Source organism: Salvelinus namaycush, chromosome 33, assembly GCF_016432855.1.
Source record: "Salvelinus namaycush isolate Seneca chromosome 33, SaNama_1.0, whole genome shotgun sequence".
NCBI classification, from domain to species: domain Eukaryota; kingdom Metazoa; phylum Chordata; class Actinopteri; order Salmoniformes; family Salmonidae; genus Salvelinus; species Salvelinus namaycush.
Window position 1 is genome coordinate 22,636,226 of NC_052339.1, and position 22,839 is coordinate 22,659,064.

At 42.7% G+C, this 22,839-nt stretch overlaps 3 protein-coding genes across 6 annotated transcripts in view; all 3 read right to left on the minus strand.

Moving 5' to 3' along the window:
• The window catches only part of spata13 (spermatogenesis associated 13), a 44,683-nt gene extending 29,811 nt beyond the window's left edge, over positions 1-14,872 (minus strand). Inside the window, exon 1 of one of the 2 annotated variants that reach the window (XM_038973368.1) lies at positions 14,463-14,872. In XM_038973368.1, the coding sequence (XP_038829296.1) occupies positions 14,463-14,471 (9 nt within the window). In that variant the 5' untranslated portion in view covers positions 14,472-14,872. The remainder of the gene's footprint in view (positions 1-14,462) is intronic. The other variant, XM_038973369.1, reaches the window with a different exon arrangement.
• Positions 14,873-15,662: 790 nt separating this feature from the next.
• On the minus strand, positions 15,663-16,859 carry c1qtnf9 (C1q and TNF related 9). The gene is given in 7 exon segments (XM_038972698.1): positions 15,663-16,019; positions 16,021-16,067; positions 16,070-16,103; positions 16,106-16,275; positions 16,278-16,417; positions 16,508-16,562; positions 16,673-16,859. Coding segments are annotated over 7 exon segments (990 nt in total).
• Positions 16,860-18,026: 1,167 nt separating this feature from the next.
• Positions 18,027-22,725, minus strand: tagln3b (transgelin 3b). Of its 3 annotated transcripts, none has more exons than XM_038972927.1 (5): positions 21,337-22,725; positions 20,235-20,529; positions 19,823-19,997; positions 19,279-19,381; positions 18,027-19,166 (listed from the first exon to the last, which is right to left on the minus strand). In XM_038972927.1, the coding sequence occupies exons 2-5, from the start codon at positions 20,412-20,414 to the stop codon at positions 19,025-19,027; spliced, it is 600 nt and encodes a 199-aa protein (XP_038828855.1). In that variant the 5' UTR covers positions 20,415-20,529; positions 21,337-22,725; the 3' UTR covers positions 18,027-19,024. The 3 variants fall into 3 exon arrangements, with proteins under 3 accessions (XP_038828855.1, XP_038828857.1, XP_038828856.1); XM_038972929.1 differs by lacking the exon at positions 21,337-22,725 and adding an exon at positions 20,881-21,294 and having other exon boundaries at positions 20,235-20,526; XM_038972928.1 differs by lacking the exon at positions 21,337-22,725 and adding an exon at positions 20,881-21,294.
• Between the last annotated feature and the right edge of the window lie 114 nt (positions 22,726-22,839).

Here is a 22,839-nt window from a genome sequence, read left to right on the forward strand (position 1 = left end):
CCTTGACTTTGTTGTCCTTAACTTCTTGAGCCTATGGGGGCGCCATTTCGACTTTGTAAAAATGAGTTCCCAAATTAAACTGCCTCGTACTCAATTCTTGCTCGTACAATATGCATATTATTATTACTATTGGATAGAAAACACTCTAGTTTCTAAAACCGTTTGAATTATTTCTCTGAGTGAAACAGAACTCATTCTGCAGCACATTTCCTGTCAGGGAGTGAGATTTCAGAAATCGAGGTCCCTGTTCTGAGGCCAGTTTATAAGTCCCCATGTAAGCCATCGGGCTACATGCACTGCATACGTCTTCCTCTAGATGTCAGTAAGCGGGGAGAATTTGAATGGAGTGGATTGCGCAATCTGGGACCCTATATAAGACCGTGGAACGGAAGTACCGTCCTTTTCAACGGTGCGCCTGGCGCAATTAGACATCACAATGGCGTCCTGCAAACGCTTTCGTTTTAGTAGTTCTATATCTCCGTTCATGTTTTTATTCGTTATAGGTGTTAAAGACATCATAAGGTAGTTAATTTAAACCGACTTATAGCAGTTTATAGCAGTTTATTGCGATTTTCCTGGATTTCTTTGTGATGCGCTTTCACGAGTTGGACACCTCTCCAGTGGGTGGCTAACGTTAGCGGCTATTTCGACAGGACAAGAGGACATCTTTCAACCCAAAGACGATTGTTCTGGAGAAAGGACACCTTGCCCAAGATTCTGATGGAAGCTCAGCTAATAGTAAGCAGTCTTTATGCTGTTAATTCGTACTTATGTTGACAAATGTCAAATAATAATTCCGCCATGAATTATGGTGCGGTCTCGCTTTGGCGCACGCTGTATTGCGCAGTAACGTTAATTTAAAAAAATCTAACACAGCGATTGCATTAAGAACTAATTTATCTTTCATTTGCTGTCCAACTTGTATTTTTTAGTCAAGTTTATGAATAGTTTTCGATTAGAATAGGTGCCTCTCCAAGATGGCGCCAGACAGATTGCTTGAATTTTTGGCCACTAATCACATTGTATAACCACGATTTGTGCCGCTAAATATGCACATTTTCGAACAAACTCTATATGCATTGTGTAATATGATGTTATAGGACTGTCATCTGAAGAATTCTGAGAAGGTTAGTGAAAAAATTAATATATTTTGGTGGTTTATACGTTATCGCTATGTTTGGCTTGAATCAATGCTGTTGTGATGTTTGCTATTGTGGTAAGCTAATATAACGCTATATTGTGTTTTCGCTGTAAAACACTTAGAAAATCTGAAATATTGTCTGGATTCACAAGATCTGTGTCTTTCATTTGCTGTACGCTGTGTATTTTTAAGAAATGTTTTATGATGAGTAATTAGGTAATACACGTTGCTCTCTGTAGTTATTCTAGTCGCTTTGGTGAGAGTTGTGATGGTGGCTGCAATGGTAAACTATGATTTATACCTGAAATATGCACATTTTTCTAACAAAACATATGCTATACAATAAATATGTTATCAGACTGTCATCTGATGAAGTTGTTTCTTGGTTAGTGGCTATTTATATCTTTATTTGGTCGAATTTGTGATAGCTACTGATGGAGTAAAAAAATGGTGGAGTAAAAAAGTGGTGTCTTTTGCTAACGTGGTTAGCTAATAGATTTACATATTGTGTCTTCCCTGTAAAACATTTTAAAAATCAGAAATGATGGCTGGATTCACAAGATGTGTATCTTTCATTTGGTGTCTTGGACTTGTGATTTCATGAACATTTTATTATATGATATCCCTGTGGCTTTAGGCTAGGCTATGCTAGTCAGCTTTTTTGATGGGGGGGATCCCGGATCCGGGTTTGGGAGGTGTTAGAGGTTAACTTCTCTAGGCTAGGTGGGACGTTAGCATCCCAACTGGCTAACATCCGGTGAAATAGCAGAGCGCAAGATTCTAAATACACCATTCGTAGTATTAAACGTTCTTGTAAATACATGTATCTAACATCATTTAAAAGCTTAACTTCTTCTTAATCCAACCGCTGTGTCAGATTTCAAAAATACTTTTCGGCGAAAGCATACCTTACGATAATCTGATGACAGCGCACCGCACACACAAGTATAACTAGCATTTTCCAACCAAGCAGTAGCTGCACAAAAGTCAGAAATAGCAATAAAATAATCAATTACCTTTGAAGATCTTCTTCTTTTGGCAATACAAAAGGTCCAATCTTCACAATAAATGCTCGTTTTGTTCGATTAAATCCATTTTTATAGCATAACACAATTTTTAAAAGGCTTGTGTCATGAGTTCCGTCTCCTTCAACTTGACGAAACATTCGATGTAATTACTCACACTAAATGTACGTTTATCTAGTCATGGTTGGTTTCATTGCAATCCTCTGTTTGTTAGTAACACAACCATACCTGATGGTTATTTTTACGGGACGTATTGACCGAAAGGAACTGATTTGAACACACCAAACAATGACCTCATTGTGCGCCAATGATATGACCAGTGCTTCTTTGATTGACTGTATTTCGGCCCAATGACCACTGATCGTCTTGAAATCTAGCTTGGTAGATAGCCAATGAGCTGAGGTAAACGGCAATATCTAATGGTTATATCCGGGAAGACCAGCTCTTGAACGAAAGTCGAGCGTTACACAGCCATTCACCATTGAAATTTCTACCTGAAGGAGCCACTTTGTTTGCGCGTAGCAGTATTGAGTCGAGATCATTTTCCGCTATTTTATTGAAAGAATTATGGCTAGTAAAACTGGAAAATCAAAGGCAAAGTCCAGCTATACAGATCTACATGATATTATTGACAAAATTAATAGAGAAAGTGACACAGATTTACAAGAAGATGTGTCAGATTGTGAGACAAGTTTGGACTCCCAATTTGAAGAAATGTTTTTGTATCAAATATTATTCGAGTTGTTTGAGATATTTTTTACATGTATTTATTCTAAACATGGAATAGAACAACAGATCACCAAAATGATTGAGGTTCCCTACTCTATATATAATCTGTGTGTCTGTGTCATTATTTCACAGTCCCTCCGATTCTGATTGGGTGCCCCCACTGCCAAGGTACCCATCCCCCACAGGAGCTCGTTCATCTAGCCGGACCCCTGCTGTCTCCGGCTCCACACCTACCCCCGCCAGGTGTGAAGTCTGTGACAAAGAAGCAGAGGTGGGGAAGAGATAAACCTGCAATCAGAGAGGAGGAGGGTCTTTAGCACTCTGTGCTAGAGGAGGATGTGGCGCCTCCACCTCCAATATTCAGACCAAAAAGGCCATCAGGACATCAGCTAGACATGACCTCCAAGTACAGCCCCATGCAACTTTTTCAGCTGTTTTTCACCTCATCTGTTGTTGATTCCCTGGTGTTGAACACTCATAAGTATGGTGCTAAGAAGCAGGCAGGCAAGAAAGAGGGATGGAAGCCCATTTCCATGTCAGATCTTTTTTGTTACCTGTCAATGGTCATTTACATGGGTATTGTGAAGCTGAAAACCCTGAAAGACTACTGGAAAACTGCTCCCCTCTATCAACTGCCTTTCCCCTCCACTGTCATGTCATGCAAAAGGTTTCTGACAATCTCACGGGCGCTTCATATCAGTGACCCAGAAGTTGATGAGAACAACGAGAAGACGAGAGGCACAGCAAGGTTTGATAAGCTCTGCAAAATAAAACCTCTCTACCCCAGCATTGTTGAGGTCTGCAAGACCTATTTTCAGCCCCCCCAGAACCTTTCCATCGATGAGAGGATGGTAGCCTCAAAGGCCAGAATTGGCCTAAAACAATACATGCATAACAAACCAACTAAGTGGGGTTACAAGCTGTTTGTTTTGGCTGATTCTGTGTGTGCATACACGTGCAATTTGTTTGTCTATGAGGGGAAGAGCAGTTTTGCGACCGGTAAGGGACTCAGTTATGATTCCGTTATGCAGTTAATAGATTTTCAGCTGCTAGGGAAGGGCTTTAAACTTTTTGTGGACAACTTCTACACAAGCCCTACCCTGTTTGCAGACCTGAGGAAGCTGGAGGTGTGGGCTTGTGGCACCATTCGGACCAACAGAGTGGGCTTTCCGAAGACAAAGGTGAACGGCATGCCTAAGCGGGCTGAGCGGGGGACCATGAGATGGATTCGCCAAGATGGCCTGCTGTTTGTGAAGTGGATGGATACCAGAGAGGTGGTCATGTGCTCCACTATCCACAAGTCCTTCAGTGGAGATCACGTCGTCAAGCGTGTGAAGGGCGCTACTGGGGCATCGACCACCAAAAATGTCCCCATTCCTTCAGCTATCAAGGACTACAACAAGGGCATGGGAGGTGTGGACCTGTCAGATGCACTGATTGGCTACTACAATGTGCTCCACAAGACAATGAAATGGTACAAGACATTTTTCTATAATTTCTTTGATATTGCTGTGGTGAATTCCTTCATCCTCCAGAAGGAAATGGCTAAGAGCTGTGGACAGCCCCACATCTCACAGCTAGCCTCCCGAGAGCTGCTCATCCAGGAGCTTGCTTGCTACAGCAAGTCTACTGCAGCACCTTCTGTCCCCTCTACCTCTGCCCCCTCTGCTCCAACCAGTGCTGTTCACCTGCCCAGATTCATCTCTGCAGGCATGAATGTGCCTCAGGGCAAAAAGGGCACAGTGGGGAGGCGTCGTTGTGCCCTTTGTCACAGGAAATGCCCCATCACCTGCACCACTTGTTCAGTAACCCTCTGCTTTACAGCAGAAATAGACTGCTATTGGGCATGGCATCAGCAGCACAATATTGTGTAGAGGACTGAGGGTCTTCACAATATTGTATATTATACATTGAATGTGTGTAAATAGTTACCCTTGTTATTTTACATTTTTTTCAAATATATATAAAAAAAAAATTGGGGGGTGTTAGAATAGCATTTTAGTATTTTGTATATAGTCATTTACTTCAAAATGTATCACTGTACCAATCTGGCCACTTGGGTACATTTGGGCAACTTGTGAGGGACACCTGGGTGACTACATGCTCAATGTCATGTAGCTCACTCATTCCTGAAGATATCTTTCTGAAACTTTTTTCAAATACTGTTGCCCTCTTCTGTTCTGCATCGAAATTATCCCCAGCATCATATCTGTATGTTTGGCTGTTCTTGTTCAGTTGAAAGATGATGCAACAACAATAAAAAACAGAAAACGTATGTTTATTTCCTTGTATTGTCTTCTACCAGATCTATGGTGTTATATTCTCCTACATTCAATTCACATTTCCACAAATTTCAGTGTTTCCTTTCAAATGATACCAAGAATATGCATATCCTTGCTTCTGGGCCTGAGCTACAGACAGTTAGATTTGGGTATGTCTTCAGGCGGAAATTGAGAGAAGGTGGGAGGTATCACAAAGAAGTTAAGCCATTTTGTCACAACGTTGGAAGTATGCTAGGGGTCATTGTCCATTTGGAAGACCCATTTACAACCAAGCTTTAACTTCCTGACTGATGTCTGGAGATGTTGCTTCAATATTTCCACAATTTTCCTACGTCATGATGCCATCTATTTTGTGAAGTGCACCAGTCCCTCCTGCAGCAAAGCACCCCCACAACATGATGCTGCCACCCCCATGCTTCACGGTTGGGATGGTGTTCTTCGGCTTGCAAGTCTCCACTTTTTCCTCCAAACATAACGATGGTCATTATGGCCAAACAGTTCTATTTTTGTTCCATAAAACCAAAGAACATTTCTCCAAAAAGTACAATCTTTGTCCCCATGTGCAGTTGCAAACCGTAGTCTGGCATTTTTATGTCGGTTTTGAGGCAGTGGCTTCTTCCTTGCTGAGCAGCCTTTCAGGTTATGTAGATATAGGACTCGTTTTACTGTGGATATAGATAGATACTTTTGTACCCGTTTCCTCCAGCATCTTCACAAGGTCCTTTTGCTGTTGTTCTGGGATTGATTTGCACTTTTCGCACCAAAGTAGGTCTTGGCTGATTTCTTTTGATTTTCCCATGATGTCAAGCAAAGAGGTACTGAGTTTGAAGGTAGGCCTTGAAATACATCCACAGGTACACCTCCAATTGACTCAAATGATGTCAATTAGCCTATCAGAAGCTTCTAAAGCCATGATAATTTTCTGGAATTTTCCAAGCTGTTTAAAAGGCACAGTCAACTTAGTGTATGTAAACTTCTGACCCACTGGAATTGTGATACAGTGAATTATAAGTGAAATAATCTGTTTGTAAACAATTGTTGGAAAAATTACTTGTGTCATGCACAAAGTAGATGTCCTAAACGACTTGCCAAAACTATAGTTTGTTAACAAGAAATTTGTGGAGTGGTTGAAAAACGAGTTTTAATGACTCCAACCTCAGTGTATGTAAACTTCTGACTTTAACTGTACTACAGCACTATGCAGGCCATTTAAGATATGCTTGAATAATATGGAAGCTGAATGTGAGTGGTTCTCTGGGGCTACCTTTCCAGGTCAGGTCAGTGTTCCTGTGTGGTTGCAAGTGAAGTCTGGGAGCTAGTGGTACTCTGGCTCTCAGGCCCAGAGTTAATTAAGAGAGAGGAGAGAAGAGTAGCCCCCCACACGACTGCCAGCTGGAGCCAGCCTCAGATTAGACTCCCAGAGAGAGGAGGGCTGGGGTCACACAAACTGAAAGACATGCACATTTACACATACTTCAGAAGACACTGTCAAGGCCTACTCAGTATACATGTGCCCCCCCCACACACACAGTAGGGGACGGACAGACGGACACGTAGGCAGGCATTCTCTTGATCATCAACTCCCTTCCCTTTGGGCTGATAAAGTCACAGCCTTATGTAAGGGGTCATAAACATATAATCATTAGTTAACTCCAGCCCCCAATTCAGCTTCACAGAGCCAACGTATGTCCTGCCCCGGGCCAAGTTCAAGCTAATTGGGCAGAGATGAACGGAGAGTTAAACTAAATAGACGGCTAGACAGAGAATATCAAGGGAAAAGCCACTTCTCTAGCGGTTTCTCATTTTGGTAGCTAAGCCATGGGACCCAGACAGAATTGGCCAAAAGCACTAGCACAGCCATTCTTTGGTAAGCTGCTCATTTTACTGGTTGTCTGCTTAGCTGAGTGATCGAAACTAGCTAGCCAGGCTCATCAGTGCTGTCCTGACCAGAGACAAACATGTTCAGGAAAAATAACTTATTAAAACACTAAAAACCAACTGAACTAGTGAAAGTATGCAAATTGTTTATTCTTTGTATCCCTTCCATGTTAGCCACGCTGATACGTATATAGGAGACCGTCCATGTTAGCCACGCTGATACGTATGTAGGAGACCTTCCATGTTAGCCACGCTGATACGTATGTAGGAGACCTTCCATGTTAGCCACGCTGATACGTATATAGGAGACCGTCCATGTTAGCCACGCTGATACGCATGTAGGAGACCTTCCATGTTAGCCACGCTGATACGTATATAGGAGACCGTCCATGTTAGCCACGCTGATACGTATATAGGAGATCGTCCATGTTAGCCACGCTGATACGCATGTAGGAGACCTTCCATGTTAGCCACGCTGATACGCATGTAGGAGACCTTCCATGTTAGCCACGCTGATACGCATGTAGGAGACCTTCCATGTTAGCCACGCTGATACGCATGTAGGAGACCTTCCATGTTAGCCACGCTGATACGTATGTAGGAGACCTTCCATGTTAGCCACGCTGATACGTATGTAGGAGACCTTCCATGTTAGCCACGCTGATACGTATGTAGGAGACCTTCCATGTTAGCCACGCTGATACGTATGTAGGAGACCTTCCATGTTAGCCACGCTGATACGTATGTAGGAGACCTTCCATGTTAGCCACGCTGATACGTATGTAGGAGACCTTCCATGTTAGCCACGCTGATACGTATGTAGGAGACCTTCCATGTTAGCCACGCTGATACGTATGTAGGAGACCTTCCATGTTAGCCACGCTGATACGTATGTAGGAGACCGTCCATGTTAGCCACGCTGATACGTATGTGGGAGACCTTCCATGTTAGCCACGCTGATACGTATGTAGGAGACCTTCCATGTTAGCCACGCTGATACGTATGTAGGAGACCTTCCATGTTAGCCACGCTGATACGTATGTAGGAGACCTTCCATGTTAGCCACGCTGATACGTATGTAGGAGACCTTCCATGTTAGCCACGCTGATACGTATGTAGAAGACCTTCCATGTTAGCCACGCTGATACGTATGTAGGAGATCTTCCATGTTAGCCACGCTGATACGTATGTAGGAGACCGTCCATGTTAGCCACGCTGATACGTATGTAGGAGACCTTCCATGTTAGCCACGCTGATACGCATGTAGGAGACCTTCCATGTTAGCCACGCTGATACGCATGTAGGAGACCTTCCATGTTAGCCACGCTGATACGTATGGAGACCTTCCATGTTAGCCACGCTGATACGTATGGAGACCTTCCATGTTAGCCACGCTGATACGTATGTAGGAGACCTTCCATGTTAGCCACGCTGATACGTATGTAGGAGACCGTCCATGTTAGCCACGCTGATACGTATGTAGGAGACCTTCCATGTTAGCCACGCTGATACGCATGTAGGAGACCTTCCATGTTAGCCACGCTGATACGTATGTAGGAGACCTTCCATGTTAGCCACGCTGATACATATGAGACCATCGGGCATGAAACAGGGGCGGCAGGTAGCCTAGTGGTTAGAGCATTGGGCCAGTAACTGAAAGATTGCTGGATCGAATCCCAGAGCTGACAAGGTAAAAATCTGTAATTCTGCCCCTGAACAAGGCAGTTAACGCACTGTTCCCCAGTAGGGGGTCATTGTAAATAAAAATGTGTTCTTAACTCGCTTGCCCAGTTAAAAGTTAAATAAAAACAGACCTAAGTGGACTACACATGGAGTGATTGTATGTGTATGTGTGTGTGTAAGTAAAACTACCCATTCTGTGGTCCAAAGAGAAGTGGAGTTTCTCTGAGTTAAAGGAAACACAGATGGCTCCCTACACCAAGCCCCGTTCAGCATGTGCATGTTCCTCTCCCAGGACTAATCAAGGGGCTTTACCAGTATGTGCAGCACTTGTTTCCTCTATGGCGCAGTCAAAAAGCAACACACACTATGAGTTTGTCATATATAATACATAATGCCTTCAGAAAGTATTCACACCTCATGATTTATTCCACATTTTGTTGTGTTACAGACTGAATTCAATATGTATTAAATAAACCCCCCCCCCCCCCCCCCCCAACTATACACAATACCCCATAATGACAAGGTGAAAACATGCTAGCAAAATTGTAACTAGGCCACTCAGGAACATTCAAGGTCGTCTTGGAAGGCAACTCCAATGTTGATTTAGCCTTGAATTTTAGGTTATTGTCCTGCTGAAATGTGAATTTGTCTCCCAGTCTGAAAGCAGACAACCAGCTTTTCCCGGTGCATAGCTCTATTCGTTACTTATCCTAAAAAAAACTATGTAGTCCTTGCCGATGACAAACATACCCATAACATGATGCAGCCACGACCATGCTTGAAAATATGAAGAGTGGTACTCAGTGATGTGTTGTGTTTGTCCCAAGCAACATTTTCAGCAGTTTTACAAAAAGTATGCATTTTTAATATTTGTTATTCTGTACAGGCTTCCTTCCTTCTTTTCACTTTGTCAATTAGGTTAGTATTGTGGAGTAACTAATGTTGTTGATCCATCCTCAGTTCTCCTATCAAAGCCATTAAAGGACACTATCATTGTAATGACTGGGTGTATTGACACACCATCCAAAGTGTAATAACTTCACCATGCTCAAAAGAATATTCAATGTCTTTTTCCCCCCTTTTTAAAATCTATCAATAGGTGCCCTACCTTAAGAGGCATTTGAAAACCTCCCTGGTCTTTATGGTTGAATCTGTTTGAAATTCACTGCTCAACTGAGGGACCTTACTGATAGTTGTATGTGTGGGGTAGAGATGAGGTAATCATTCAAAAATCATGTTACACCTTATTATTGCACACCGAGTACACAACTTGTGACTTAAGCAAATTTACTCCTGAACTTATTTAGGCTTGCCATAACAAAAGGGTTGAATATTTATTGACTCAAGACATTTCAGCTTTTCATTTTCTATTAATTTGTAAAAAAACAACAAAAAAAACATGATTCCATTTTGACATTATGGGGTATTGTATGTAGGCCATTGAAGAAAAAACCCCATCTATATTTAATCAATTTAGGCTGTAAGACAAAACATGGACAAAGTCCAGGGGTGTGAATACTTTCTGAAGGCACTGTATAGCCCGAATCAGGGAAGCCTTTCGACCAGTTTGGGAAATTCCACCCACTCACGTAGACTTTCCCACCAACCAATCCACTTCCTGTTCCAGAGGCAGGACTTCTGCCACACCCCACTCTACCTTTAAATGGCCTCACCTGAAGAGAATCAGTGGCAGCCTGACAAACCTACCTGTCAGTATCAGTTCAGTTATTTCTTACCTTTTCTATGGATGTTTGCTGTTTTTTATGTTCCTGTTATATTGTTCCTTTAGGCACATTATTGTTTAATTGCCCCCATTGTGTGCCATGTGCTCATTGGTTTGCCTTAAAAGGTCCAATGCAGATGTTTTTTTATCTCAATATCAAATCATTTCTGGGCAACAAAACCTCTACAGGATTGGTGGGTCCCCCGCGGGATGGTTGAGCTAACGTAGGCTAATGCGATTAGCATGAGGTTCTAAGTAACAAGAAAATTAGACATATCTGATATTGGCAGAAAGCTTAAATTCTTGTTAATCTAACTGTACTGTCCAATTTACAGTAGCTATTACAGTGAAAGAATACCATGCTATTGTTTGAGGAGAGTGCACAGTCATGAACTTGAAAATGTATTAACAAACCAATTAGGCACATTTGGGCAGTCTTGATACAACATTTTGAACAGAAATGCAATGGTTCATTGGATCAGTCTAAAACTTTGCACATACACTGCTACCATAGTGGCCAAAATCTAAATTGCACCTGGGCTGGAATAATACATTATGGCCTTTCTCTTACATTTCAAAGATGATGGTACAAAAAAACAGTTTTTTCTTTGTATTAACTTTTACCAGATCTAATGTGTTATATTCTCCTACATTCATTTCACATTTCCACAAACTTCAAAGTGTTTCCTTTCAAATGATATCAAGAATATGCATATCCTTGCTCAGGTCCTGAGCTACAGGCAGTTAGATTTGGGTATGTCACTTTAGGCAAAAATTGAAAAAAAAGGGTTCTAACCTTAAGAGGTTTTTAAGTACCTTACTGTGGTTGATTTCAATTAAAATGATCAAAAAGAAACAAAAATAGCTTCATAGCAAAGAGCAAACTGAAAACTAGCTGTTTTTGGCAGAGAGGTTTGGAACATTTTCTTATTGATCTATTAACCCTTTACACTCGTACCCATATACAAGTTCAAAAATTGCAGATTTGGGCATTGATAAGCTCCTAAATTGGAGCACAGTGGCTGTACAGTAACATGCCATAAACGACATCAGAGCTCAGGCTCTGTGCTTCACAGCGCTGTATGAGTTTTGACTGACAGTTGTTTTTTGTTGTCTTGGTGAGGAAATGCTGTAAATTAAGAGAACTCAATGTAATTTGAATGATGAGATGTTGAGGATTATAATAAATACAGCTTTGATGTCATACAAGTAAGCCAAACACCCGTGGGTCCAAATGTGCACTTCACATTTCCACATCATAAAACTCATGTCATATACAGGGTCAACGTTTATAATCACTATGTTTGATGTACACTACAAGAAGACATTGCGTCATACCCTGGGTTTTCCGGAACAGAACAAGCCCGTTTGTCTATTGTGAAGAAGATTTGGCGCGCACCTGAATGCACTCATGACTTCTTACTATGCGCACCAAAATTACAATCTGTTTCTTAAGCCCATACCAACAACAAATCAACCTTCAATACAGTCCTTTGCCTACCAACCTTATCAGATTTTACAACCAGAGGGAGTACTGCACTCTACAGCTACTGAAAAACAACTCTAGACTCCAGCTTATTGGAATGGGTCATTTAAATATTCCGCCATATTGGTGGATCCATGTAAAATCATATGGAATTTAGAACCATGTGTTTCTAGGCTATATAAAGTATACTCAGAAAACGATATCTATGGATGCCATCTATACAAGGAATCAGATGGAATCTAGTTCACAGAGAGCGCCTGCTAATTGTGTATATAGTAGACTGCTCTATCAGGGAGGGAAAATAATTCACTTTCCTCCCATCAGTCTGCCCTTTATAACTGTTAAAATGTCTTTAAGTCATCTTTTATCATTTAGCCTATATAGAATCACATCTAAATTCTGAGGAAGTGATTTCCAAAGATAGGGCACTGGCAGCCTTGTCTATGTGCTTGTTCACAAGAATCATCCTAAGCCTGGCGCAGGGCAGATTCACTAATCTCTATATACACGGCACAATCTCTTATTGCCCAGTTGTTTGCCATTTGGGGTGATTTATGGAATCTGACTAGCTCAGGCCTGCATGCAAGCAGTAGCCTACTCCTAAATGTTCCAAGATGCTGCCGATAGAAATGTCCAATATAGAGCAGCTGACAATTGACTATTCTCCATAGCAAAGTTCAAGTTTTATTTTCTCAACAATATAGCCCATTTCTGTCTGAATGTTCTGTAACACTGCACCCTCCTAAATAAGCACATGTTGCTTATTGAAGCCATATCTCACAATGACCCAATTCCTTTTCTTATGACAGAGGGCATACCGAGAGAGACCACGCCCCTCCCCCTCTTGATCGTGGGAAGCCAGGTATTGGGTAGAGGGTGTCACCCACTTTCTCCGTCTCGTTCACACATGCACCTGATATGCTACTGTCTGTGGTCTGTCAGAACGCCCTGAATGGGAAATCCAACACCAAGCTCAGAGGACAAAACGCTAATATGAACACTAGGACATGTAGGAATGCTAAACACATAAATATCTGACCAAACAAGACAGTAGCAGCATTCAACAGGAGTGGGCTATATACAATTATAAACTGGTTCAAGCCCTGAATGCTGATTGGAAAGCCATGGTATATTGAAAACCATGGTGTATCAGACCGTATACCACGGGTATAACAAAATATTTATTTCTACTGTTCCAATTATGTTGGTAACCAGTTTATAATAGCAATAAGGCACATCGGGGGCTTGTGGTATATGGCTAATATACCACGGCTAAGGGCTGTATATAGGCACTCTGCATTGCGTTGTGTTTAAGAAGGTTTGTATTGCTTCATTAACAGCTGATCTTCATAACTAACGCTGGGGCCAGCTGTGAGTGGAAAAACAAGCTCTGAGCCTGTTCTAAAAGCCATGAAATATGTTTGACAGAAAAGCATTTGAGACTTGGTATGCTACAATACTTTGTAATGGTCAAAATTCATACAATTTCCTACTTAAATGTTTCAAATAAAGTCTGAACTTAACAATATGAAATATTATGGTTTCATTCGGAAATTACAAAACTTACTTGTGGATGCTCAGGTTGACTTTCCCACGGAATTACCCATAAGCTTCTCTGAGACCATGGACATGAGCATTTATGAGGCAAAGTTCAAACAAAGTTGGACAATCACAAAGATCCATATAAGTCCCACTGCTGTGACACAGTGGATTTACAAGTGTGTGAAACAGAAACTGTCTCCTATATACCAGTGTTAATATATGGATACTGGAACACTGGAATGAATTAGCAAAGTTTGTGCGATATGTTCAGCTAGACTACTTAACAACAGATATGAGAGTTCTCCCCTGACGCAGGATAGAACCTGACCCGAATGTGACTTGCCTAGTTAAATAAAGCTCTCCATCTATACAGTTCGAACTGTTCTGTGGTTCCATCTCCCTGGTGTACGGGCGCGTGACAGTTGGGTTTGCGAGTCTACAAAGATGTCATTCAGTGGGAAACAATCTACTACTGTTACAAATCCATACTGAAAAGGAAGTATAAGTAACAGGGAATTTTTCAAATGAAAAAGAGCTGGAGAATGACATGTTAAAGGCGATTATGTTACAGTTCTTCCGCGTAAGTCAGCAAAACACCCCCGAGGAAAAAGTGCTCATTTATTTGTGCTTTTAATTAACTTATGTTTTCGCCATAAACCTCTTACTTTGTAGTTGACCGAGCCCCCACCCGTCCTCTCCACCTCTATAGAAGTGCCTGGCATCCCCCACATCACTATAACAACCGGGGGAGTAATGCACTACAATAACCCCCCTATTTTCTTCGTTGACGTTACAGAAACAAGCCAATGCTAGAACCCAAACGAATTTGATCAATATTGACTGAATGACACATTTAAATCCTAAAAATAAAAATTGTTAACCAGTTTGATGTAAGCCATATATATATATATATTTTTTTTACAATAGAACAATTGATATTGCATTGAACTGCAAGTTGGTCACATTTGCTTACCCTTCTCATAGTCGAGTTGTTCTGTGCCACCGATATTTCTCATCAACAGAGTAGCAGCTGTTTTTGTTGATTAGTTAGCCATCCTCGGTCAACGCTTTACTAAAATGGTTAGTTAGCAAGCTAGCTACTTAAGTCCAAAGGTCTGCTGGGTCCTGCAATCGATGATTACACACGAAAACATGTCGGAAGTAGCAGGCTACTGCTGCTGGTTAAACTGGCTTGCAAGATCTCGAGACAAATGGCTAACTTCGCTCCTTGCAACATGAAACAGTAGGCTAACATTAGTTAGCTAACTAGGAAGTTCTAAAATATTCACAAAACAGAAAGCTCAATTTGTGAAAGGTTTCAGGCAAGTAAGCATCCGCCGTTGGCTATGCAAGTGGATAAATGATAAAAGTGGTTCAAACAAACTCAGAAATCCGTTGGTACTCAAGTGTGAGAGGCTGGTCGATTCTTTGGAGCTCGAGCTGTCGTTACTGGGGGGCATCAGTGCACTTGTTGCAGTGATTGCTTTGGGGCGGAGTTTGCGTTCCACATTTACTCAAAGGACGTTTTGCACTGATTATTTTGTGGTCTGACCGCAAGAGGCCCTCACCGCCGAGAGCCAAGTTAAACGGAACGTGAACACTGCAGTAAAGCACGCCCATAGCAGGTTGCGCTCCATTGAGAAAAAACAGCCGTGTATTATATTTATAAGTGCTAGCGTCTTTGGACGTCATTTCTGCCACCAACATTTGGAATGCCTTTTTAAAAAGTACAGGATCTTCCAGTTTGTGGTATTGCGAAACTCATCCAGTTTTCTAATCATTCCCGCACCCAGGAAGTCATGACATTACACCAGCTGATACAGCCTATTGGCACACATTGATTTCTGAATATTGTAGCCAGCATATTACATTGTACACAGGAGTAGTAAATTAAAGACAGTCAATGGGATTTTACATTGTATATTATGGTATTGAAATCAAACAAGATACACTTGTCACATGAAATCTGTCATAGATTGGTGAGTTATCAGAGGAGATATGATCTTATAATAGGCTATATCAGCTGTAGCATCAAAATATTACGAAAACGTAATTTATATTCATATTTGATTAAAACATGTTTTATTACTGTAGGCTATTACATTCATCTATAACAGGTGGTAATAATTTTCCACGTAACATTCCATGAGCAAATTCACTGAGTCATGTGGGCCTAATCTGCACCGAAGAGCAGGAACCCAGAGAAGGTTGTATCATCATCTTCATCAGCAAACAGCCCGTTAAAGAGCTCTCCTCCAGCCACCTGCAGCCACACTTTGTCCCCCTTCTCCAGGTGCAGGACAGCCCCACCTTCTGCCTGGTCCTCACTGCTCGTGTAGTTATCCTTCAACCCGTTTCTCACTAATACTACTTTTACATTACGGGAGAACACAGTGATGTGGTAGGTGAAGTAGTAGGCCCCAGCCAGAGCGCAGGTGAACCGTCCGGTCTGTGCGTCGTAATGGTTCTGCCTGTTGTAGATCACCTTGTCGAACCTGAACGGCGTGTTCGCCGGTGGGAGTTTGGTGGTATTCGGTTAAACCGACTGAGAACGCACTTTTTGGGATGAGGGATGTACCCCCTTCTCCCCCTTGTCCCCTGTCTCGCCGCCTGATTCCCTTGCTCTCCGTCGTAACCAATGTTGCCTTTGAACCCTGGGGGGCCGAGGTCTCCCTTCGGACCTGGTCGTCCTGGGGGTACCAAGGGCCCTTGGATGCCTCGCTCCCCCTGGAACCCGATCTCCCCCTTCTGGCCTTCAGGTCCCAGAGGCCCCAAATCCCTTTTTGGCCCTGGGGTCCTGGTAACCTGATCTCCTTGAGGCCCAAGTGCCCTGAGACTCCTTGGGGCCCCATCTTCCCCGGTGGCCCCTTCTCTCCATTCTCACCCCATTTTCCCTTTATTCCTGCCAGGCCAGCCGTACCTGCAGATACAAGGATAATATAATTATGTTAATACTGCTTGTTAGAGAAAGCCAGTGGTGATAACTGTTATAAAATCAAATACAGTCTCACCCAGCTCCCCTTGTCTTCTTTGGGGCCACTCTGTCCTGTTGGTCCAGTGATGCTGATTTCCCCTTTAATGAATAAAATGACCAAGAACTTTCAAAAATGTATCAGCATGGGACCAGAAAGGCTGATTTCAATTGAGACTTATCTAACAGAGGAGGATGTGCCATTGTCTTACCTCGGTCTCCCTTGTCACCTCTGAACCCGTCTCGTCCATCTCGGCCTGGCATTCCGTTGTGGCCTGGGTCTCCTGGTATTCCTGGGTATCCACAAACACATCAGTTCTTCTTGAATTCTTCATGTGCTATGCACCTCACAGCCAGCAGGAGGAGCAAGAGAGCGACTCTGAGTCTAACCCCCATCATGGGCCCTCAAGGGCCAATGCTTCAAAGACTTCCAATTGAGTATTCTCAGCACTAGATTCACAAGACAGAAGAGTGGGTTAATGCAGCGCAATGCATTATGTCCAATGCACACCCACACACTCACACACATATACATGCACAGACACACACATGCATATGAACTGAGCGGTGGAGACAGCTGAATGTTTGGAGAGCCAAGACACCAAAGAAGGCCACACAAACTTTACCAAGGACTGAAAAGCTAGTGAAATCACCAAGCCAGCCGCCTCATTGGTTCGACAAGGATAACGGCTATTTTAGGTTACTTATTCTGTCTGTCCAGCCCTCACCGTTCCATATCACCTGTCCCCTTCTAGAACGTTCCCCATTCTCTGGATTTGTAATGACTAGCTTGGACTGTGCTGGGAGTACAGTATCTATCACCATAGGGATGTTAGCAAGGCAACAAAATGGTGGTGATCCGTATTGCTTCCCTGTAGCAATACATGCAGGATTTCAATGCTGACCTGTGGTTATTACATCTGCACAGTCATTTAAGTGGCTGTCTAGCTCCTCTTGAATGAGGTCATCAAACGAAAATGTGCAGGGAGTATCAGGGATAAAGAGCAAGATTAATATCGGATGCCTAATTTGTCCTAATGGATTTCATTTTTAATGTCAAAGTAGGATAAAACGTCCCTTAGCTAGCGCCTGAAATCATTAGCAACAGAACACAATAGTAGGGACACTCCGGATGGGGAGATGTTACCTCGTGTGTTTATCTTCTATATCTGAAACATCAATAGAACAATGTTGTTAACATTTTTGCCCCCATAAATTAGCCCATTGCCATAAACTCTGACCTTTCCAGCTAGTGTTCTAGAACCTTTACATCCGTCCCTACCCCCATCGGAATGCCTAGGAAGAGTGATTGTTTTAAACAACATTCTCTTATCTTCACAGATAGCATTCCTTAGAAGTCTGGTATACTTTCCTGATGCTGGAAATCCATTGGGATATATATTAGAAAACCAAAGATCTAAATGTCCAAGAGCAATGACTTCTGTATATTTCACAGATCAGAAAAATAATACGATTCCAGAATCAGTTTTCACCTATTTATTATGTTTTCTACACACAATGATTCAGATATAAACATATTTGTTTATGTAAACATGACAAATTACATTGAAGGGGAAAAAAATACATTCAAGCAATATCAGGCCTGGAACAAAATGATCCTAGTGTCACTTTCATACTGTGGGTCTTTAACAATCATGGGATTGGCTGAAACACACATGGACAGTGGGCACATACAAGTACATTACATCAATTATACATAAGTAATAAATGCACAGCACAGAATGTTAGTACAAAAACAGAACTGAATTTAGGTCTATGAATTCCTCTGCATTAGGGTGGGTGGCATCTCTTATACAAGGCATAGTTTATGGTCTCTTTACTATATTAACCAGGCACAATGTGATGGTCATTTGGTTACAGAAGTTACTGCAAAGTCTTCACATATTGACACAAGACATCCGAGGCATCATCGTTCACTGAGTTCCATTCGGTTACACATTAAACTTTTCATGAGGTATAGCAAACCCTCCCAAATGACTATACAATGACTCAGACACATCTACTGTACATACAAACAAAGAGTTAATTAAAATGTGTAACATGCTATAACGTTGTCATGCTGTAATATTTGTTAGAAGTGTAAAATACTATTTGCTTGTTTTGTAGAGGGATGACTTCAATCTTGGGTTCTCTGTACCGACTGAATTACGAAGACTTCATCCACTGAAGGGAATGGCTAGCAGGACTATATGGATGGAGAGAGTGGGACCATTTGGATGGCGAGAGTGGGACCATATGGATGGAGAGAGTGGGACCATATGGATGGAGAGAGTGGGACCATATGGATGGAGAGCGGGGGTGGGGGAAGCAGAAAGCACTGAGGTCTATAGAATTGTGGTTGGGGTATAAGGAGCACTCTGTTTGGGTTGAGGATGAACAGTAAAAGCGTGTGTGTGCGTGTGATTTGCTAGTGCTTCTGGGGAAGGGGGAAAAGTGGTTGGGTCATATCATAAGGTTCCAGGGGTGTGATGGAGCTTTCTTCTGGAGTACACAGCCATGCTGAGGGAGCGGCTGGCAGCTGGCTGAGCGGCTGGCTGGTGTCTCTACATGATCTGGCGGTGCGATCCGTAGCCTGTCATGCCGGACTGAGAGGCCCCGCGGTTGCTTCCCATCTGCAGACCAATCAGACTCTGGCCTTGACGAAGCTGGTCCTCAGAGAACTCCCGCCGGTAACCCTGGGCTTTCCTACACAGACCACGACAGACAGGACAGTTGAGACATAGAACAACACTCACACAACATTAAGATACCACTGCCACAGAGTTTTCCAAGTAAGGGGTCGTGGCCATTCCATTACCTGTGGAACCAGTCGCGGTCGCCATGGTAATGTCCGTCGTCCTTGGTGAGGGCGACACTACCTAGGGCCATCAGGGTTCTCTGCACCGCGGCCATGTCCTTCCCTGTAACCATAGCAACAGTCCTCACAAACACTGGACCACACCCAGACAGCAAAGAACAGGCAAACAGGTTCCAAATAAAACAAACTTTAAACACAGCTACCCTTTGAGTCATATGTCAAAAAGTATTTTAAATGTCTCCATGGAGTATCACCTATATAGTGAACTATAAATAGCCTGGGTACCAGTCTGTTTAGCTATCATTCCACTTCCTGCCACTCTGTGTCATATGACACGGAGTACAATGAGTGGAATGTTAGCAGAAACAGACTGGTTCCCAGACTATACAGGTTCTTGTAAATGTAATGTGAGTATTGAAGGTACTGTACAGGCAGAAAGAGCTCAGCAGAGACAAGACTGTGAGAGTCTCCGTTATTGGACACGCATGTCAATGTCACATGGATGTATGGAGACATGATATGTGTCAGTGAACGTGCAGCCCACCTTCCCACAGGTCCACGGTCTGGAAGATGTCTGTGGTGATGACTCCGTAGACCTCTGCAGCCTGCAGGAACTGGGAGATCTTCTCCATCTGCTTAAAGGCCATCTGGGTCTCCAGAATCTTCTTGATGGGCTCCTTACCACGCGGGTACAGGCTATTGATGAGCCTACACAGAATCTATAGGGAGGAGGAGAGAACGGGGGAGTAAGAGGAATACAGATACATGGATAAAGAAGATAAGTAGAGGGAGAAAGGAAGAGATTCGTCAATGAAAAGAGGGAGAGAGAAACAAAGAAACAAAGCAGAGGTAAGCATAAATTGCTCTCATTGTTAGCTTGTATAAGCGATCGTCCTCTATCAATGACTGCAGTCCAGTCAATCTTATTGAGCTTGTTCATTGTCATGCAGACTCACTGTTCCATCCATCAGCCATGTCTGGAAGTTCTGTCTGCCTGGCTGTGGTCTCTCCAGATTCCCCCCACACTGAGCTACGATCCAGTCCACCAGCCGGGCCTCCAAGTCTAGATTATACTTCAGCTCTATCTTCTCCTGCACCTCCTTGCTCAGCCCGTAACTGGGTCCCCTGTTAGCCATTGCTCCTCCTGTCCTGCTCACCCAGACAAACAGACAGACAGACGGACGGACAAGTAGTCTGCAGCTCTGCTGACCAACACCCTGGAACAGTTTCAGCACTGGCAGCCTGCACCTGCTATACAAAAACAATACATCATGTAGAAAACTGAACATTGTCAAGCAATATAATGTTTGTATTAAAGTCCAGTTATTGACATCAGAGCCATAAATAATGCATAGGCTTCATAGTAGTCACTTTTTTTATTCTGAGCCAGCATTTCTTAATTGTTTTAATTTAAAAAAAACATTTGAGTCATTTAAAAGACACTCTTATCCAGACGACTTACAGGATAAATTAGGTTTAGTTCCTTGCTCAATGAAAGGCTTTTCACCGAATCGGCTCGGGATTCGAACTTTTCGGTTATTGGCCCAACGCTTTTAACCATTAGTCTACCTGTCGTCGTTTTTCTATCATAAACTACATCACCTGTTGTTTTCCTAATTTCACGTCCTTTCCTCACACTCTGCTTTCTCCCCAATGGCATCTGTGTCCCTTACAGGACAGGCACCAGGCGCATCCCCAGAGAACCAGAGCTCTTGCCGGAATGGGTGTGGTCCTTGGCACCCGTCCTGCACAGGGACACGCACATTCTAATGAGGTAGCCTATGGTAGCCTAGACTGTGTGGGCGCTGAGCATAAAATCGAAAAGCAATCGCATTGCATTGAGTATGTAGCCAACTTTTTTCACAATAAAACTGATTTAGAAATTAGGAAGGCAGATTATATATTTTAGTCATGCAAATTTTCGTAATAGCCCCTTTGAAATTGAATAAACTAGCAGTGACGTTTAATTATTAATCCACAAATATATATTTTGAAACGAACGTTTCATGCTCTGAATAAATAATGATTTTGAGGAATAAAAGCTCTGGGCACACTTACTATAAAGAAGAGGAGAGATATTTTGTCCGGTAGCTGTCGCGCCGTTAATTCCGCTGAGCTGGTCGGGGCAGAGGATGCTGAACGGCTGAAGAATCCATTAAGCGGTGACGCGTGCGTGGGGCGAGGCTGGACTCAGTGTCCGGGAGTTGCAAACCACTGGTTTTATATGTGCGGGCGCCACGAGGAGGCTCCCTCGAGATGTCTCATACAGAATGAGACAGGACAGCAGAAACAAGAGGATGTGGACAGCAAGGCAAGGCGAGTCCCTCGGCCCCAGCCAGCTAAGGCGGGTCCCCGGCACCAGCTAAGGCAGGGCTGGTCCCCCTCCCCCAGCCCAGCTAAGGATGGGTGATTTCCAAAAGGTACATGACATAAAGTGTTCACTTCTCATTGTTGATGTATTTGGCCTAACTACTCTCATATGTAGTATTTTATTAAGATCCTCACTAGTTGCTGCTACAACAATACACCTGATGGAGCACAGAATCAATATTTACAGAACAAGAGAAACAAAATATTTTCACCTTTACATCTATCTTAAATGTTTCTGCAGATTTGGAAGGCACTGAACAGCCTGTTAGTGGCTGTTGCCTCTCAGTTTCAATAATGAGAGCCATTGCTCTGCTTTAATTGGGTTACAGTTACAGAAGTGGACACCAGATAGATCTGGAAAGAGAGGCTGGGTGCGGTGTGCTCTACAGTACTGATATGACAACATGCATCACAGACTGGAAAAAGTCTCCAGACAACATTGAAATACAGGAAATAGAGATTCATGCTTTTCTAGAACGTCTAAATATCAGAAAAGCTGTTGAACATATCATTGAAATACTACTGTACCCTTTGACTGTCAGGCTAAAATAACTTCAGTAGTATTCTCACCATCACTGTATCTGTGTGTATGCATTTCTAGCCCTTGTCTCTACATATTAGTCAGTTACTCAGTGATCTATATTAAACATAACCCAGGCAGGATTCTTTTACTCCCTGATGCATGCATATGTTTGAGTGATGTCACCCGGGTGGTGTTGTGATGCGGAGGTGACTGATTGCATATATTCTGCCTGCCTAAGAGTGAAAGGTCAGAGCAGCAGTTAGGGGAGCAGAGAGAGTTACTGCTTCTGCTGCAGCAGGACTGGCTTTCTGCCCCATTGAACACAGTCCAATGACCAACAACATGCTAATCAACAGCCCATTGGCTCCAACAGGGCCAGGAGTTTCATTACACCAAACCAATGGGATGTATATTATGAAAATAAATGAAACAAGGCAATCTTTGGTGGTTAGTTGAACATTCTATGGGGCCTCTGGGATGTGGTGCTCATAGTATTAACCTTTATTTGAAGTTTCCTCTTAACTTGAACGTTTTTCTTTTGCTATTTTGAGATAGTCTTTTCGTTAGGACTGAGCATCACACTATGTCACAGTGCTTCTGCATAGGAGGCAGTTTGACGGAGCTTGTCGTTCGTGTGGATTGTATTAACTCAATAACACCTCATATAT